The sequence below is a fragment of the Macaca nemestrina genome, chromosome X (genome assembly GCF_043159975.1).
Source record: "Macaca nemestrina isolate mMacNem1 chromosome X, mMacNem.hap1, whole genome shotgun sequence".
NCBI lineage: Eukaryota > Metazoa > Chordata > Mammalia > Primates > Cercopithecidae > Macaca > Macaca nemestrina.
The window spans coordinates 112,238,831-112,259,382 of NC_092145.1; the positions used below are offsets into that span (position 1 = coordinate 112,238,831).

At 44.7% G+C, this 20,552-nt stretch overlaps 1 protein-coding gene across 1 annotated transcript; it reads right to left on the bottom strand.

Moving 5' to 3' along the window:
• Nucleotides 1-6,259: 6,259 nt before the first annotated feature.
• Nucleotides 6,260-19,023, bottom strand: LOC105493882 (putative protein SSX6). Its single transcript, XM_071088699.1, has 8 exons — nucleotides 18,874-19,023; nucleotides 16,711-16,799; nucleotides 16,159-16,273; nucleotides 13,912-14,007; nucleotides 11,781-11,830; nucleotides 9,673-9,808; nucleotides 7,329-7,433; nucleotides 6,260-6,865 (listed from the first exon to the last, which is right to left on the bottom strand). The coding sequence occupies exons 2-7, from the start codon at nucleotides 16,777-16,779 to the stop codon at nucleotides 7,333-7,335; spliced, it is 567 nt and encodes a 188-aa protein (XP_070944800.1). The 5' UTR covers nucleotides 16,780-16,799; nucleotides 18,874-19,023; the 3' UTR covers nucleotides 6,260-6,865; nucleotides 7,329-7,332.
• Nucleotides 19,024-20,552: the final 1,529 nt, after the last annotated feature.

Here is a 20,552-nt window from a genome sequence, read left to right on the forward strand (position 1 = left end):
ATTCTTGTTGCCTAATACTTGTTAAGCCAGTTCTCCCAACAGGATAATGTTGGCCTAGTGCTTCAAGATGAATGCTAACATAGATGGGACTAATAAGATGGAATTTGATGCTGAACTCCAGACAAATATGCCTGTATTTTTATTCCTTCTGACCTCTTTGTGGCTCAAATGTGGCCCATGTCCCTGATATCGACTCCCTTACCTTTCCCTTGACATGGGACAAAGACAACCGGCCCAGGTCCATCCTGGCATGGAGTGACAATGAAGCCTCTCTTTAAGGTGGCTGATCAGTGAGGTTTTCAAAGAAAGATGTTGATCAAAAGAGGGAATGTGAAAGCTGATTGTGAGAATGAACCAGCTTCTCCAGGGCCAATGAGCCTCATTCCAAAACAATATGTAACATTTTTCTTTCTAATAAAACTTCCAACTTCTCTTTGTTTGTTGGACATACTGAAGACCACCCCAGCCCATGTGTATGCCCTGAATTGCAATTTTGTGATTCCCAAATAGAGCATTTGATTTAGGGATTTATCTCTATAATTTATTTTGACTTTGACACAATTAACCAGTATGATGTGTTTAAAGGTCGCTCCGCCCCCTGACAAGGTGAGTATTATACTGAATTTAAGAATTCTTTCTAGGCAGGGCATGGTGGCTTAAGTCTGTAATCCTAACACTTTGGGAGGCCGAGGTGGGCGGATCACCTGGGGTAAGGAGTTCAAGACCAGCCTGGCTAAAATGGTGACACTGCATCTCTACAAAAAATACAAAATTAGCTGGGCCTGGTGGCGCATGCCTGTAACCCTAGCTACTTGGGAGGCTGAGGCAGGAGAATCGCTTGAACACAGGAGACAGGTTGCAGTGAGCCGACATTGCACCACTGCACTCCAGCCTGGACAACAAGAGAGAAACTCCATCCCGAAAAAGAAAATTATCCTATTATAATCTTGATAATTGTTTTGCTTTGCATCTTACTATGGACTTGTTGGATATCTAAGTGGCTGTAAACTACCCAGAGAAAGAAACAGCAGGGGAAATAATTAGAAAATTGCAGTGTTCCTATAAAAGAATAACAAACGGGGGAAATTGTAAAGGTAACTAAACATAAAGTTAAATTTTTCCTGTTGCCAAAATGGCAAGAAGAGACCTTTCCCCATTTCACTTTCCTTAGAGCATATCCTTGAGAAAATTTGTATTTGTAAATTCTTCCTCTGATCTGTAAGCCTCTGGCCATCCTAGAACCCAAGAGGGTCTTGAACTTGAACTCCAGGCCTCAAGTGATCCTCCAGCCTCAGCCTCCCAAAGTGTTGGGATTACAGGTGTAAGCCATCAAGCCCAGTCCCTAGAAATGTCTTTCTTCAGGGCCTTGGAGCCGTCTCTTTCAAATGTGAACATTGAGGAAGATGATGTCCTTGTCTCCCTGTCGCCAGGGGAGTTTAGCCTAGGTGCCTTGCTCCAAGCTGTAAGCACCTGCTTGTCATAGAGATATGAGTTTTATTTTTCCTTCAGATAAAGGCAATTAACTAACACAGGTGGGTACTCTAATTACTTGGTGAACTTAGGACTTGCCTGGGAGTATTTAGTTTTCACCCTTGGCTGCTGCTGTACAACCAGGCCAATTCGCTACATACCTGGACTTTCTGGTTTTTCCTACCACTTTTTTGTTTGTTTGTTTGTTTTTTGTTGTCTTGTTTTTGAGACGGAGTATTGCTCTGTCACTCAGGCTGAAGTGTAGTGGTGTGATCTCAGCTCACTGCAACCTCTGCCTCCCAGGGTAAAGTGATTCTCCTACCTCAGCCTTCTGAGTAGCTGGGATTATAGGCGTGAGCCACCACGCCTGGCCTCTGCTACCACTTTTGGGTTGTATGAAATACTACACTTCAAAGTGTGGGATCTGGCTTCCCAGACAGCTGCCAAAGGGGCAGGTGATGCAATCTGGAAGTGTAGGGGAGTTCATGTGCGTGGGGTAAATTTTGACCAATAAGAAAATAGCCAGGAGTGAGAGACAGGTAGTAAATTCCCTCTCCTCTCCTCTCCCCATGCCCTGTTCCAAGCATGGTTTCTCAGTATAGTCTGTCTAGAGGTGTCCTGTATGGCCCAAAACCTGTTTCCTTGGGAACCTGAGCTAAAACAATGGGAATTCACACACCCGAAGACAGTGTTAAGTGTTGTGGAGGACCCAGATCTGGACAGAGGAAAATCACCCCAATAAGGAAACGGACAATTTGAGGATTTGGAATAGAGGGATGGATGGATTAGAAGAACCAGTAGTAGAATAGCTTATGGGTAATATTTTAGGAGAAAAGGCAGTTCTGGTGATTTTTGCAGTGAACTGCTCAGCTCTGTAAAATGTATACTTCCTTTCTTTCCATCAGTCTCCCCTATGAAATCGTCCATAAAGTGTCCTTTTATAACTATCTATTGCCTGTGGGGTGAATTTTCTTTTTTTGTTTTTCTTTTTATTTAGAGATAGAGTCTCTGTCCACCAGGCTGGGTATGTAGTGGTGCCACCTTGGCTCACTGCAATCTCTGCCTCCCGAGTTCAAATGATCCTCCCGCCTGAGCTGCCCTAGTAGCTGTGACTACAGGTGCGCATCACCAATGCCCAGCTAACTTTTTTTTTTTTGTATTTTTAGTAGAGATGGGGTTTCACCATCTTGGCCAGGCTGGTCTTGAACTCCTGACCTCAGGTGATCCACACGCCTAAGTCTCCCAAAGTGCTAGGATTACAGGTGTGAGCCACCACACCCAGCCTCTTAGATTTCTTTTGGAGAATAAAACAGATTGAGTCTTGTGCCAAAATACAGGGGAAGGTGCACCCAAACAGGTAACAAAGTATTATATACAATAATAGATAGGGTTTCTACATACCAATATTAACCATTTAGAAAACCAAATTGAGAAAAATCACACTTATATTGTGACAAAAATACATAAAATATCTAAAACCAGATTATTGGAGCAAGATGGCAGATAGATCCCGTGCCCCACTCAACATTCCATCGAATTGGGAAGAAAATGTTTTCAAGGGTCAATTCTTAACAGTAGAGGAAAATAAGAAAATGTGTCAGTGGTCCACCAGATATATGGAGGCATTCTTGGGAGATAGAGTAGGTGGGATCAGACTGATAGAGAAAGCCAAGGAGAGAAGACCACAGCTCAAATCACTGTAGGCAAGAGATGCTTTTTGTTTTTTGAGACAGAGACTTATTCTGTCGCCCAGGCTGGAGTGCAGTGGCATGATCTCATCTCACTGCATGCTCTGTCTCCCGGGTCCAAGTGATTCTCCTGCCTCAGCCCCCGCAGTAACTGGAATTCACAGGTGGCCCCCACCATGGCAAGCTAATTTTTGTATTTTTAGTAGAGACAGGGGTTTCACCATATTGGTCAGGCTAGTATCGAACTCCTGACATCAAGTGATCTGCCTGCCTTGGCCTCCCGAACTGCTGGGATTACAGCGTGAGTCACTGCGTCCGGCCAAGAGATGCTCTTTGTAACAAAGCTTCTGAAAAACTCCAAACCCAGAATCAACAAAAAAACAGGGAGCTGGAAAGGGCCTTAGGATAATCATCAGGTAGGTTAATTTAAAAGTTCATTTGAAGCATCTGAATCAGCCAGATTCCCCTCCAACATCACCAATAGATTGCCTGGCAGTAGCCACTTTTGCCTCTAAGATGATACTCTGATAATCGTTCATTAAAGAAAGTGAAGGCCTGGCGAGGTGGCTCATACTTGTCATCCCAGCACTTTGGAAGGCTGAGGCAGAAGGATTGCCTGAATCCAGTATATAGAGACCAGCCTGGGCAACCTAGTGGGATCCTGTCTCTGCAGAAAATACAAAAATTAGCTGGGTATGGTGGTGTGTGCCTGTAGTCCCAGCTAGTTCGGAAGCTGAAGTGGGAGAATCCCTTGAGCCTGGGATATCGAGGCTGCAGTGAGCTGAAATTGCAGCACTGCACTCCAGCCTTGGAGACAAGAGTGTGATCCTGTCTCAAAAAATAACACAAAAAAGTAATGCATCACTGGGCATGGTGGCTCATGCCTGTAATCCCAGCACTTTGGGAGGCTGAGGCCAGGGAATCATGAGTTCAGCAGATTGAGACCATCCTGGCTAACACGGTGAAACCCAATCTCTACTAAAAATACAAAAATTAGCTGGGCATGGTGGCAGGCGCCTGTATTCCTGGTGATTCGGGAGGCTGAGGCAGGAGAATCACTTGAACCTGGCAGGCGGAGGTTGCAGTGAGCCAAGATCTCACCACTACACTCCAGCCTGGGCAACACAGCGAGACTCTGTCTCAAAAAAAAAAAAAAAAAAAGTGATGTATCAGAACTTGAGGTAACTTCAGCCCTTCACAGTAATAATAAAGCAGAGAAACACATTTGTGGAGAGAGGACCATGTTCACTCTTTATCTATCCATAATAGACAGATAGTCAGGAGCTTTATATAACCAAGGAACCTAAGGAAAAATATTCCGTCATGACTCACAATCTTCCAGCCACCCCTCCTTGCACCTGTCTTGTGGGCTGGGGGACCCAGCTTATGGATTCCATCTTCCCAGGGAGAAAGAAAAATCAAATCCTTCAGTATCTCTCTTAGGGTATCCTCTCCTCTATTTGCCTGGAGGATAAGGCTCTCGATATCTAGTAGTCGAATGTTACATTTGCATAATATAGAACTATATTGGTATAAAATAGAATTTGTTTCCTCTGAGACACAGGTAGAGGTACATCCACACTGACCCGGGTGGCAGCCACCTCTTCCTGCAGTGCCAGGCAGGACATGCTCACAGATCTGGGGAACCTCTGCTGCTCCTGGAGCCCCACAACCTCCTTCCTGGCACCCTGTCCCTCTAGTGGTTGTGGCAGCCCACACATGGCCTTGGTCTCCCCTGTTTCCTTGCCTGCCCCTCTTCTGCCCACCCTGCATATCTCTGTCTCCCACTGTCCCCACTATGACCACGATTGCCTCTCTCTCCCTGCACTCTCTCTCTCCTACGGCTCCTTGTCTTGGGAAAATGAACCCACAGCCTCTACCTTGCGAATGGGGACAGAACCCCGGGCTTGTTCAATTCTCCCTCCCTCCATCACACACATCTGTCCTCCTTAATGTTTCTGAAGTCAGTGAACTCCAAACTCAGCCCCTCCTGCCCCTGCCAGCTGTAGGACCTGTGACAAGATGCCTACCATCTGTCTGGGACTCCGTCTCTCATCTATCATATACGCATAATGATGATAGTGTCCTCCTTCCAAGGCTGGGGAGAACCAGGAGGCCAAGGTGATGGGCTATGGACTGCCAAAACAGCTCCAATCCTGCCTCCACCTGGGGCTGGTGTTTCAAGTCTGTTGCGTGTGAATGGAGCTTTAATGTCTCCATTCACACACAATGGTTTGTTCTAAAATAGATTCCCCTCTGCCCTTTCCTTCCCAACAACTGTTTCCCCTCTGCACCGTGCAGTGGTACCTGTGAGAAAGAACTGTCCCATTCCCCAATCATCGTCCCCACCCCAGCCCCCAGACCCTTGGTTGGTGAGACCCTTGATGGGCAGTCTCATGCTTCTGTCCAGGAGAATTTCCCACCATTGCTCCCCTGCATGGAGACTAAGTGGACTCTTCTATTCCCTGTCCATCACAGGGTCTACCGTGCACGCATCTTCCTTATTCCTCCACATTCCCCAGATGACGATTTCATCTGTGTCTCCTCCCACATACTCCCAAATGGACCATCCCAGACCTTTGAACTTGAAATTCGTTCAGAGAGCAAAGGCCAAGATGCCCAACCACCTGCTGCAGAATTCTGCTCCAGGAATTAAGTGTATGGTCTCTATCAAAATAAAAACTGGAGGCCAGGCACAGAGGCTCACACCTGAATCCTAGCACTTTAGGAGGCCAAGGTGGAAGGATCGCTTGAGCCCAGGAGTTCAAGGCTGCATTGAGCTATGATGATGCTACTGCACTCCAGCCTGGACAGAGGAAGAACCCATCTGTAGAAAAAACAGACAAACAAACAAACAGACAAAACCAACAACTGGAAACATCCTCCTCTAGAATGGTGGTCAGGAACATCTGCCTGCCTTGTTCCCTGATGTCTCTCCAGCACCTAGAACAGCGCTCAGCATGGGGATGCACTCATTAGGGTTTTGTTGAATAAATGACTCCTTTGATACAGCCATTCCACTTCTAAGCATCTTTCCTAATAAATATTCACACACTTGCAAAGAGCTGTGTGCACAATAATGGGAGGAGCAAACAACCGGGTAACGTTTGCAAATGTTTATTAACTATCAGTAACTGATATAGGGGAATCGGATGAGGGGAGTACAGGCTGAAAAGAAAACAGGGTGTGGAGGGACTTGACCAGGACACATGGCAATAGGGAAAGGCAGATGGGAGATACTTATAGTGGTACTTGGTGTGTGGGGTGTGTGTGCGTGTGTGTGTGTGTGTGTGGTGTGTAAATGCAGAGGAAAAATCTGAAATTAAACACTCAGACCTGCTGTCAATCGCCACATCTGGGGAGAGAGGAGGGAAGTGCTTTGCTATTCTATGCAGAGAATACCTGACAATACTTGTTTTCTGAGGTAGGTACATGGATACACAGACCAAAATATGCATTAAGTATGTCTTGCTCATCAATGAAAATGCTAATATCTAACAGAATGGCATACTGTAAGAAAATACAACGGAAATGCTAACAACGAAGTCTTGGCACACTAAGAAAAATGATGCTCAACTTTTCACTGTTGTGAACACTCGCTTTCACTTGCTATACACCTGATGACGAGGGGTCCGCAGCCATGCCCATGTTCTTGAAAGGTCACCAAATTCTGCTTCTCATCATGGGCATGTGTCATATCTCTGAGGCTGAGGCAAGAAGAGAGAAGGAAAGTAAGTGGCAGTGAGTTGCCACTGCCTGATAACTCAATCTCAACTCCTCCTGATGTGCAGACCCTGTACACTCCGATTCTGCCCTACCTCAGGACCTGCACACGCTTTCCACGGTTCCTCGAAGTGAACCATCTGCACATGCCACAGTAACTTCCTTGCCTGGTTTATCCATTTCTAGGCTAGAGGAAGGTGTGGCCCACGTATCAGGACTGACCTGGGGTTTGGGAACCCACAGCATCCTGGGTAGGGAGGAACCCTGGATATACAGGGCAGGGAGTAGAAAGAGCATGGGAAATCTCATCATTCAGCCTCAATGCTGTACCCTAGAAAATTATGAGAAGGGAATGATTCGGGGAACAAGTGACAAGATGGGATACTGGTACTGTAACAGAATAGCACATCTGCAGGGATGTGGTGGATGAGCTGAAAGTTCACTTACGGAGTTACTCGTCATCTTCCTCAGGGTCGCTGATCTCTTCATAAATCACCAACTGCTTTCTCTCACGCAGCCTGTGGGTCCAGGCATGTTTCCCCCTTTTGGGTCCTATGATGGAGAAGAGTTGGAAGATGAGGGTTGGGTAGGCTGGAGAGTGTTAGGTTCTGTTTTCTCCAAAAGTGGAGATGCCTCCCCTCTCCCAAGTGCCCATGGGTCTTCTTTTTCCAGTTTTTCACATTCTCTGGCTTAGAGAGGCTGAGACCTTAGACCCACAACAATACAGGCCAAATGCCAATTAAAGTTTTAGCTTCTGGCTCCTTCCGTTGTGAGGTTTAGATTCCCAACCTCTTCACTTACAGGAACATTCAACCATACCTCCTTTCGTTCTGCACATATTTGCTAAGGGCACACAGGCATACCTTGTTTTATTGCACCTAATTTTTATAGTGCTTCGCAGATAGTGCAACTTTTTGGGGGGAATTCTCACCAATTTTACACTTTTCAACTATTATTATGTCTGTTGTGATCTGTGATCTGTGAGCTTTGATATTATTATTGCAAATGTTTTTGTTGTTTTTTGGTCTTTTAAAGTAATTTTTGTTTTTTATTTTTGTGGGTACACAGTAGGTGTATATTCTTATGGGGTATGTAAGATGCTTTGACACAGGCATGCCATGCGTAATAATCACATCATGGAAAATAGGGTCTCCATGCCCTCAACCATTTATCCTTGTGTTATAAACAATCCATTTACACTCTTTTAGTTATTTTTAAATGTGTGATTAACTTATTATTGACTACAGTCACGCTGTTGTGTGTAAATGTTTTGGGGGTACCAGGAACTGCCCATACAGAAGATGAGGAACGTAATTGATCAATGTTGTGTGTGTTCTGACTGCTCCATTGATGAGCTGTTCCCCATCTCTCCTCCTCTTGGGCCTCCCTATTTCCTGAGACACAGCAACACTGAAATTAGGATGATGAAGAACCCTACAATGGTGGCTATGTGTTCAAATGAAAGGAAGAGTCACATGTCTCTCACATTAAATCAGAAGCTAGAAATGGCCAAGGTTATTGAGGAAGGCCAAGATAGGCTGAAAGCTAGGCCTCTTGAACCAAACAGCCAAGCTGCTGAAATAGAGAAAAGTTGAGTGGTCAGGATAGAAGATGAAACCAGCCACAACATTCCCTTAAACCAAAGTCTAATTCAGAGCAAGACCCGAACTCTCTTCAAGTCCATGAAAGCTGAGAGGGTGACGAAGTTGCAAAAGAAATGTCGGATGCTAGCAGAGGTTGGTTCGTGAGATTTAAGGAAAGAAGCCGTCTCTGTAACATAAAAGTGCAAGGTGAAGCAGCAAACCCTGATGGAGAAGCTGAAGCAACCTATGCAGAAGATCTAGCTAAGATCACTGATAAAGGTGGCTACACTAAACAACAGATTTTCAATATAGATAAAATAGCCTTCTATTGGAAGGTGATGCCATCTAAAACTTTCATAGCTAGAGAGGATTGACTCTAACTTTGAAAGAAGTTCTACTGTGAGTAAAATGCTATCCAATAGCATCACATAGTACAGAGCAATCTTTCATGAAAGGGAGAGCTAATCAATGTGGCAAATTTCATTGTTGTCTTCTTTTAAGAAACTGCCACAGCCACTCCATCCTTCAGCAACCACCACCTTGATCAGCCAGCAGCCATCAACACCGAGGCAAGACCCTCCACCAGCAAAAAGAGTGTGACTCACTGAAGGCTCAGAAGATTGTTTGCATTTTTAACAACGAATTATTTTAAAATTAAGGTATGTACATTTTTACACATAACGCTATTGCACACTTAGTAGACTACACTATAGTGTAAACATAATGTTTTAATGCACTGTGAAACAAACAAAAAACAATGTGTGTGACCCATTTTATTGCAGTGGTCTGGAACGGAACCTGCAATATCTCTGAAGTACACATGTGTTGAGTATCAGGCATTGAGCTGACTAAGATATGATTCCAGATTATCACAGATAAAATTGCTTGAGCACCTTTCACGTCATCAGGCTTCTAGATTTAATTTAATGCCTCCAAACAATTTATGAACTATGATTCTTTATTTCTATCTTATGGACTAGGAATCTGGAACTGAGAAAATTTGGAAGACTTGCCCCAAGACACGTGGTTTTTTACAACTCCAGTCTGTGTCTCTGAAAGTCATCTCTAACATCTCATCTGGAGCTGGGTGAGCTCCTCAGCCCAGCCTGGACCCAGGCTTGTCTGGGATCCATGCCACGCACCCAGTCCACACACCTGAACATAGCCAGGGAAGCTACAGTGGTTGCTCCTGAATTGTTTCCTCTTACCAGATCTCTTGTTAATCTTCTCAGAGGTATTTGGTTTTCCCGGGGGGCACAGCTGTTTCCCATCATTTTGTGGGCCAGATGCTTCTGGTACTCCCTTTGAATCATGTCCTTCCTCTGCTGGCTTCTTGAGCATTATCTTTACAATGTGAAGGTCACAGATAAACAGTATCAGTGAAATTTCTATAGTGCTTTAGAGTTTACAAAGCGTCTTCACATGCATTACTTTAATCAATATTCTCAGCAACGCTGGGAGAGTTACACTTACCTAAATAAGGAGAAACCTGGGAGGTTAGAAGGGAAAGGAATGGCCTAAATGAATGGGGCTTCCAGGGCTAGAATGCTTATCTTCACACTCTTTTAAGACTGACATTCGTGCAAACAGCAGAAATCTCCATGTAATTGAGAGTGTGGTATACAGAAGATTTGGAGAAAAATAGCATTCTAAGAATTCAAAAGGTCTACAAATGGAAGAGCTTCTATAAAATACAAGGGATCCCATAAAGGCTTGTAGTCAGTTGCTGGGAGTCTAAATGTAAATACGTAGCGAGGGGACAAAACACTGCTGGGAAAGATACTGTGGGGAGATGAATACAAGGAAGGGAGAGGGAAAGAAATGGTTTGCTGAAATTAATCTAGGCAGCAAACAAAGCAGTACCAGATATGGCATAGCACCCTAGAGAGGCACCAACATTTAATGTGGAATTCAGTGAGATGGTACCCATACCAATTCTGGTTACATTGGGATATGTCACTGACCAACAATCTTAAGCTACTTTTTTCTTTGCTTTTCTTTTTTCTTTTTGAGACAAAGTATCGCTCTGTCACCAGGCTAGAGTGCAGTAGCGAGATCTCAGCTCACTGCAATCTCCCCCTCCCCCGGGTCAAGTGATTCCCCTGTCTTAGCCTCCTGAGTAGCTGGGACTACAGGCAGGCACTATCACGCCCCACTAAGTTTTGTATTTTTAGTAAAGATGAGGTTTCACCATGTTGGGCAGGATGCTATCTCTTGACCTCATGATCTGCCCACCTCGGCCTCCCAAAATGCTGGGATTACACTCGTGAGCCATCGGGCCTGGCCCTTAAGCTACTTTTTACTCAGCCTCCTCACTTATGAAATAGTGAACAATACATGTAAAATAGGCTAAGGGAAAGTACTCTCTGAGCTTGTAAATACTGTTTAAATGTAATAATAATAATAACAATTAACACCTTTCTGTTTCCTTCTTTGAATTTGGTCTCCACACTGGCAACCCAACTCCCACATTCCTTTACCCTCTAAACCAGAGTTGAATCTGCACTTGTGGGATCACTCATTCAGGCACCTCCGAGGGATCCCCTGGGCTGGGATTGGGGCTTCCCGGATGCCCCAGGTGCAGACAAGGCCCTCAAGGAGCTCAAGGAGGGGCCAACAGTCAAAGCAATTCCTAAGCCATGCAAGCGGCCCTGGTAACAGAGGAGAGGCCAGCTGGTCCTTCCTGTTGCGAGAATGGGTGTCTCAACGGAAGCACCAGCAGGCCCTATGGGGTAAATCCCTAGTGAGCAACATCTGAACTTCATAAATAAATGCAAACGTGAATGAGCTTTAAATGGCTTGGAGCTCTGGATTAAACTACACCTGCCACTCCGCCTCAGGAAAATTCTTTAACATCTCTGTACCACGATAGCCTCATTTCATTATTTTGCTGATAATTATGATCTATAACATGAACTATGATTCTTCACCTCCATTTCATGGACCAGGAATCTGGAGCTCAGAGAACTTAGAAGATTTGCGCCAAGTCACATGGCTTTTATAAACACTGAAGTGTGTGACTCATTATTATTTGGAGATAATAACAGACACAACATCATAGAGGTCTTCTCATGGATTCACTACATTACTTCATGTGAAGTTATTAAAATAGTATCTGGCATCACTATGAAAACAAAGGAAGTATTAAGAATCACAACTCAGTATTATTAAGCTGTCGATGCTACATCAGGTGTTGTGATAGACATGGGGAGAAGGAGGCAATGAGGGCATTTTTGATATTCTCCCACTCTTACCAGTGTTCACATCCGTGAAGGGACAAAGGTTCTCTGGTCCTTTAGATTTGAGAGATACTCACCTTCGGGATGATTCTCTGGAGCTTGCCAAAAGTCATCTGAGGACGTCCAACTGAAAGAGAATACATCAGCATTTTTCTTTGTTGGTAAAGATTTCCAAACTCTAGAGAGACTTCTGTTGCATGAGGGAATTCTGTAGCAGAGGGTTATGAGTCCACTCACTGTTGAGGAGTTATTTGAGATTTGCTTCTGAATTATGTTTAGTCATGGTTGGTGCATTTATCTGTGGCATCAATTCAGAATTTTCCATCTCATGGTTTATCAAATGGGGGTTAAACCCCATCACAGTCTCATCTTATGTCATTACGTATCTTTTACTTTTTCCCAAATAATTAAATTGATTAGTTGGGAATCTGAACTGTATCCACTCAAGATGTACAACAACTAAAAATCACTGTACACTTCAAATGGGTGAATCTTATGGTATGCATATTAAGCTGTTAAATGTGTGATGAACCATGGATGATTTAGTTCAGTGGCTCTGAAATATTTTCAGTATAAAGACACTCCTTTAATGTCAAAAACTTGGCAGATACTCAAGCACTGGATTGTCAGACCTCTTATAGTGATTGTGGGAGATGGTAGAATCTGGCCTGTTTAGTTGGGGAGTAATAGGTCTATTAGAGATGGTTTGGACATTCTGACCTTATCTTATGATTGCATTGTCAGTGCAGAAGAGCCAGTAAACACATATGTCCCCTTTATATTCCTGAAATGCACAAAGATCTCTACCTAAGGAGCTGTCTTTTTTTCACCCTATGTTATCTACGGTTTTAATAAAATACAGAGAAACAGCAATCTTCATTACATAATGTGTTCATCACCATTTCTCTTAGGATATTTATCCAATATCTACATGCTGTTAATGAAACAATCACTGGAAGTTTTTGGCAAATCTACACTTTTAACATTTTCTTTTTTTTCACTTTTAAATTTTTTTTTTTTTTTTTTTTTTTTTTTTTTTTTTTTTTTTTTGAGACGGAGTTTTGCTCTTGTGGCCTAGGCTGGAGTGCAATGATGCGATCTCAGCTCACCGCAACCTCTGTCTCCCAGGTTCAAGCCATTCTCCTGCCTCACCCTCCTTAGTCGCTGGGATTAGAGGCATGTGCCACCATGCCCGGCTAATTTTGTGCTTTTTTTTTTAGTAGAGACGGGGTTTCTCCATGTTGGTCAGGCTGGTCTCGGACTCCTGACCTCAGGTGATCTGCCCTCCTCGGCCTCCCAAAGTGCTGGGATTATAGGCGTGAACCACAGCGTCCGGCCTTAAAATTTTCTTAACTGTGCTTTGATTCATTAACAGTGTTTAGCAAGAACAACATGTCCTTTAAAAAAGAAATATTTCAAACACACAGAAAAGTATGGGGAATAATATTGAATTCAGTCGCATCTCAACATTACCCCATGACTATGTTAGATCTGATTTATTTATTCAGAATGTTAGAAACACTATTAACGGGCTGGGTGCAATAGCTCATGCCTGAAATCCCAGCACTTTGGGAGGCTAAGGAGGGTGGATCACTTGAGGTCAGGAGTTTGAGACCAGCCTGGCCAACACGGTGAAACCCCGTCTCTACTAAAAATACAAAAACTAGGTGGGCATGGTGGCCGGCGCCTGTAATCCCATCTACTCAGGAGGCTGAGACAGGAGAATCTCTTCAACCCAGGAGGCAGAGGTTGTAGTGGGCTGAGACTGTGCCACTGCACTCCAGCCTGGGCAACAAGAGCGAATCTCCAGTTCAAAAAACAAAACAAAACAAAACAAAAACAAAACAAAAACAAATAAAAACACTATCAATAAGTCATGACTGAAGCTGTCTGTGCAGCACTCACCAATCCATGCCCCCGCTCCTTCTCCATTTACAGCCAGTCTCCTCAATTTGATGGCTTTTTATTCACATTCATGTTTTATGCATTTTCCATTTGCTTATTATCCATAAATATTCATATTCTTGTTTTACATGTTTTATAATTTTATGAATGATCTCTGTAGTTAACTTTCTGTATGCAATTTTTTTTTTCACTCAGCCCTGATGTGTATGAGGGAACAAATGCCTGAGGATCCTTCCCAGATAGCTGAGCTGAAAAGCAGTTGGGCTTCAGGAGACCCTTTCCAGCCCCTTCCCATCTACTCACCCTCATTCCTGCGGTTATGGCCATTATCAATATCATTCCCCTGGAAGTCTGTGGCCCGTTTATTACGCATGAAAGGTGGGAGGGTGACATTGAAACCTAGAAAGAAGCAAAATGTTTCTTTCTTAAGACGAACTTAGGCCTGGCATGGTGGCTCATGTCTGTAGTACCAGCACTTTGGGAGGCTGAGGCGGGAGGATTGCTTGAGGCTGGGAGTTCAAAACGAGCCTGGGTAACACAGAGAGACCCCCATATCTACAAAATATAAAATAAAATTAGTTGGGCATGGTGGCATGTGCCTGTAGCCTCAGCTACTCCATAGGCTGGGCAGGAGGATTGCTTGAGCCCTGGAGTTCGAGGCTGCATTGAGCTATGATTGCACTGCTATACTCTAGCCTAGGTAACAGTGAGACTCTGACTCCAAAAGAGAGAGAGAGAGAGAGAGAGAGAGAGAAGCCGAGAGAAGGATGGTAGGGTGGGAGATGTGCTGCGATGCCACAGAGACAGTTAGGCTCATCAGAAAAGACGCCTATGGGAGAGAAACGTGCAGGATCCAGGTATAAGCTCCACTGTGGCCAGGCCCTGTCCTCAGCCCTGACAGGATAGGAAGAGCAGAACACCCAGAAGCTGCCTCGCAATTTTTCCCTGAACAAAAGGAAAATGTGGGGTACTTTCTGCAGCCTAAGAACAAGACAATCCTAAGTCAAAAGAACAAAGCTGGAGGCATCACGCTACCTGACTTCAAACTATACTACAAGGCTACAGTAACCAAAACAGCATGGTACTGGTACCAAAACAGAGATATAGACCAATGGAACAGAACAGAGTCCTCAGAAATAATACCACACATCTACAGCCATTTGATCTTTGACAAACCTGAGAGAAACAAGAAATGGGGGAAGGATTCCCTATTTAATAAATGGTGCTGGGAAAATTGGCTAGCCATAAGTAGAAAGCTGAAACTGGATCCTTTCCTTACTCCTTATACGAAAATTAATTCAAGATGGATTAGAGACTTAAATGTTAGACCTAATACCATAAAAATCCTAGAGGAAAACCTAGGTAGTACCATTCAGGACATAGGCATGGGCAAAGACTTCATGTCTAAAACACCAAAAGCAATGGCAGCAAAAGCCAAAATTGACAAATGGGATCTCATTAAACTAAAGAGCTTCTGCACAGCAAAAGAAACTACCATCAGAGTGAACAGGCAACCTACAGAATGGGAGAAAATTTTTGCAATCTACTCATCTGACAAAGGGCTAATATCCAGAACCTACAAAGAACTCAAACAAATTTACAAGAAAAAAACAAACAACCCCATCAAAAAGTGGGCAAAGGATATGAACAGACATTTCTCAAAAGAAGACATTCATACAGCCAACAGACACATGAAAAAATGCTCATCATCACTGGCCATCAGAGAAATGCAAATCAAAACCACAATGAGATACCATCTCACACCAGTTAGAATGGCAATCATTAAAAAGTCAGGAAACAACAGGTGCTGGAGAGGATGTGGAGAAATAGGAACACTTTTACAGTGTTGGTGGGATTGTAAACTAGTTCAACCATTATGGAAAACAGTATGGCGATTCCTCAAGGATCTAGAACTAGATGTACCATATGACCCAGCCATCCCATTACTGGGTATATACCCAAAGGATTATAAATTATGCTGCTATAAAGACACATGCACACGTATGTTTATTGCAGCACTATTCACAATAGCAAAGACTTGGAATCAACCCAAATGTCCATCAGTGACAGATTGGATTAAGAAAATGTGGCACATATACACCATGGAATACTATGCAGCCATAAAAAAGGATGAGTTTGAGTCCTTTGTAGGGACTTGGATGCAGCTGGAATCCATCATTCTTAGCAAACTATCACAAGAACAGAAAACCAAACACCGCATGTTCTCACTCATAGGTGGGAACTGAACAATGAGATCACTCGGACTCAGGAAGGGGAACATCACACACCAGGGCCTATCATGGGGAGGGGGGAGGGGGGAGGGATTGCATTGGGAGTTATACCTGATGTAAATGACGAGTTGATGGGTGCAGCACACCAACATGGCACAAGTATACATATGTAACAAACCTGCACGTTATGCACATGTACCCTACAACTTAAAGTATAATAATAATAAATAAATTAAAAAAAAAAAAAAGAACTAGGCAAAGCAGGAAAAGGGATGCTCATGTGTCCCCAGACTTGTCTGTACCTAGAACTTTCTGTTACCTAGTTTAGTCATGGCCTCATACTTTCTCTTCATATGCACACAGTTGATTTTCTCCGAGTATTTCATCTTTTCCCACTCTTTCTTAGAGAAGTATTTGGTAATACCAACAAAGGCCTAGGAAAAAAAAAAGAAAGAAATTCTGGCAGTGACTCAGCTAGGTATGTCTGCCATTCAGCTGGAGCCGCTTCCTGTGTGCTGGATCTGGGAAGTGGGGATGATAATCCATCCTGGTTGATGCCATGGCTAACTGAGAGAACATGGGGACCTTCCCTAGCTTCTCCCCTGCCACACAGTAAGACTTTAATGCTGCTGGCTGGCTCTCTTCCCACCTTGCAGAATGGACTGAGATTCACCAAATGCAGTGCACGGCCACAGACCTGTCTCCAGGGATGCTAGGTGATGACGGAGCGAAGATGGGATGCTCCCAGCGGTCCAGATCTCCCTGGGATCCTGCTCCTTTTCCCCAGTACCTCTGTCCTCCCCTCCTCAGAAATCTGGTCAGCCTACTCTATGCCCTGAACTACTGCTATGCCCCCTCCAGGTCACCTCACCATGCTTCTGTTCTCTGATGTTTTAGCATCATCCCTGGGTCTCTTTGCAAAGGCGTTGTCTCTGTTCATGGCACCGGGAGCAGTCTGACCTGCAAGAGAAACAGCCTGAGACTTTCCAGCCACAGCACCTTTGGTCCTGTAGAGGGAGAAATCTCTGAAGGCCAGCCACATTCAGTCACCTGGAATCAGGTGCTGCATTTCTCCATCCAGGGCTTATCTGTCCCTGAGTAAGGACATGGGGAGAAGTCAGATGAAAACAGGGAGCCAGGGGGTCTCTGGGAGAAGTACTGATTGGGGATGACAGGTTTCCTATGGGCAAAACAGCCTTGAGTCTTTGGGAGGGGGTTAGCTAATGTTGTTAGTAGTTTCCCTGGAGCTAGGCTTACCCTGGAAGATGTACAGACCCTTGTTGGGGAGGCAGGGACGTAACTGTATAATTTTATTGAGTGGGGGCGTTCTGACACCCCCACTCAATAAATGAAGGAAAGGAAGTGAGTCCCAGAGACAACATGGTCTCTTTGGTGATGGATTTGATCAGGCAGAGGGATGGGGGGTTCTGTTCTGTTGAAGACAAACGACCTTCGCTAATATGAATGGATTTGGAAGCTATTACCGGGTTATTTGTAAATTATAAGAAGGAAGAGCCCGCCATCCCTTAGAGAGAATGTGGGGCATTTCAGGTTGCAGCAATCGACCAGGCACGGTTGCTCATGCCTGTAATCCCAGCATTTTGGGAGGCCGAGGCGTGCAGATCGCTTGAGCCCACAAGGTCAAGACCAGCCTGGGAAACATAGCAAAACTCCCATCTCTACAAAAAAAAAAAAAAAAAAAAAAAAGCACAAAAAATTAGCTGGGGTTGGTGGCGCAAGCCTGTAACATCTCAGCACTTTGGCTGGCCAAGGTGGGAGGATCGCTTGAGCCCACGAGGTGGATACCAGCCTAGCCAATCTAGTGAAACCCTCTACAAAAAAAAATAATAATAAAAAGTATTAGTGGGGGTGAGGTGGTGCATGCCTGTAGCCCCGAGGCTGAGGTAAGAGGATCTCTGGAGCCCAGGAGGTCGAGGTCAGCCTGGCCAACACAGCAAAACCCCATTCCTACTAACAACAGTAACAAGAAAATAGCATGGGCGAGGTGGCTCCTGCCTGTAGTTCTGAGGCCGAGGTGGCAGGATTGCTTGAGGCCAGGAGGTCAATACCGACCTGGCCAACATAATGAAACCCCATCTCTAAAAAGAGTAAATAAATAAATATAAAAATAAAAATACCTACCAAAAAAACCTAGCAGGAGTGGAATGGCATACACCTGTAGACTTGAGGCCAAGGTGGGAGGATCGCTTGAGCCCAGGATGTTGAGGCCAGCCTGGCCAACATAGTGAAACCCGGTTTCTACTAAAAGAAAAAAAAAAAAAAAGAAAAAAAAGCGTGGGCAGGCTGGTGCCCTTCTGTAGTCCCGCGGCCAAGGAAGAAGGATTGCTTAAGCCCAGGTGGTCTAGGCCAGCCTGGCCAACACAGCAAAGCCGCCTGAACTAAAAAATGAAAAATAAAAAATACTAGTGAGGGCGGGGTGGTGCGTGCCTGTAGTCCCGAGGCCGAGGTGGGAGGACTGCTTGAGCCCAGGCGGTTGAGGCCAGCCTGGCCAACATGGCGAAACTGTCTCTACTAAAAAAAATGAAAAATTAAAAATATTAGTGAGGGCGGGGTGGTGCGTGCCTGTAGTCCCGAGGCAGAGACATGAGGATTGCTTGAGCCCAGGCGGTTGAGGCCAGCCTGGCCAACATGGCGAAACTGTCTCTACTAAAAAAAAAATTAAAAAGTAAAAAATACTAGTGAGGGCGGGGTGGTGCGTGCCTGTAGTCCCGAGGCCGAGGTGGGAGGATTACTTGAGCCCAGGCAGTCCAGGCCAGCCTGGCCGACATAACGAATCCCCGTCTCTACTAAAATACAAAAATGAAAAAATATTTCCAGGGGTGGGATGGCACAGGCCTGTAGGCGCGAGGCCGAGGCGGGAGGCTCCTCCATGATGATCGCCCTGAAAGGCATTAGTTGTCTTTCAGTCCTCAAGATTTTGGGAAGCCCAAGCACTTGAGGCCCCTACGGAGGCTTCCTCCTTTTCTATCTGCCCCCATTGGCCCATCTAGGGTGTCCCTTCAAGAGAACCTACCTCAGAGACAAAGCAGTGGTGGCGAGGTCGGCAGCAGTTGGCGACAAAGTGTGGCTGGAGGAGGAGAAAATATTCTGTGATGTCACTGCCCCAGGATGATGGACCAATCAGGGCAGTCAGTGAACTCCATCTGGCCAATTAGAAGTCAGAACAGTAGGCGGGACAAGCCAAGCTGACGTGGGGTCTCTCAGTCCAGGCTCCAGGGACAGAACCTTCTCAAAGCGAGGGCAGAGACTCTGATTTTCCCGCCTAAAGCATCCCCTGGGATTGGCTACTCCAAGTTCAGAGTACGCATGCTCTGATTTTCTCTTTAAATTCTTTCAAAATCAGAGTACGCATGGGCTGGTTTTGTCTTGCCATTTTTCCTATCCCCCCCACCACCCCCCGTGGTGCATTTGTTATCCAGTTTTAATAAGCAGTGTATACGAAGCAAGTCACCATCTCAAATCCTTCCTGTCAGTTTCTAACTTTTTCATGTATGGGATTTTTCCTAGGAACTCTGTAGTAACGTAAGAAATTTGGGCCGGGCGCGGTGGCTCACCCTTATAATCCCAGCACTTTGGGAGGCCACAGCTGGTGGATCGCTTGAACCCGGGAGGCAGAGGTTGCAGTGAGCCACGATCACATGGTGCACCCCAGCCTGGGCAACAGAGCGATACCCTGTCTCTTATCTCTACAATAAAAAATAATAATAAAATTAACGAGGTAGTGTGCCTGTAGTCTTAGTTACTCAGGAGGCTGAGGTAGGAGGATTGCTTGAGCCCAGGAGTACCAGGTTGCAGTGAGCCATGATCCGGCCACTGTTGCCTACCTGGGCCACAGAGCAAGATCTTGTCTAAAAAAAAGGAAGACAGAGAGAGAGAAAGAAAAAAAGAAAAATTTCAATGAGCCAGTCCCAGTGGCTCACGCCTGTAATCCCAGCACTTTGAGGGGCTGAGGCAGGAGATAGTAGGATCACTTGAGGCCAGGAGTTCCAGAACAATCTGGGCTACGTAGTGAGACCCCCACTTCTATAAAAAAAAAAAAGTTTTTAAAAATAAATTTAAACTAAAAAAACACTTCTATATATTTTTTCTAGAAGACCAAAGAACGAGAAATATGTTTTACCTATTGATATTAATAATATTTGCAATAATAGTAGTAAAAAGAGTATGTAATTTGGGCCCACTGTGTTCTTCAGGGAGCTCATAAGTCAAGTTCTCTTAAGAAGTTTCCCATACCCCCATCCCTAGTACCTCCAACATGTCCCTGTTCCTCTCTGGGCTTTCCATCTACAGCCCTGATCTCTCTAAGATCCTCCCAAAATGACAGCGAGCTCTATTAAGGCAGGGACAGGGCAATGGCCCTTGAGCCCAGCACAAAGCCCTTTATGTGCATCTTCCCATTAATTTTCACAACCTTCTCTTGAGTTAAATACTATTATCATCCCCAGTGTGCAGATGTTGAGACTGAGGCTCAGAGAATAAAGCAGTCTGCTCAAGGTCACATAGTCAGTGGGTGACAGAGCTGGGATTCACCCCCAAGGTGAATTGAGTCCAAAGTCTGTGCTTTGGATGTATGTATTTTTAATGTATACATTAAAATGTATACAATTTTAAATGTATGTACTTATTTTTAATTAAAACAATTTTTTAAGAGATTGGGTCTTGCTGTGTTGCCCCCGCTGATCTGGAAGTAAC

Coding starts and splice junctions, on each gene's coding strand:
- LOC105493882 (XM_071088699.1), bottom strand. CDS start 16,779: ATGAACAGAGACAACGCCTTTGCAAAGAGACCCAGGGATGATGCTAAA. Junction 11,831..13,911: donor CCATAACCGCAGGAATGAGG/GTGAGTAGATGG, acceptor ATTCTCTTTCAG/TTGGACGTCCTCAGATGACT. Junction 7,434..9,672: donor GAAGATTAACAAGAGATCTG/GTAAGAGGAAAC, acceptor TCTCCATCATAG/GACCCAAAAGGGGGAAACAT.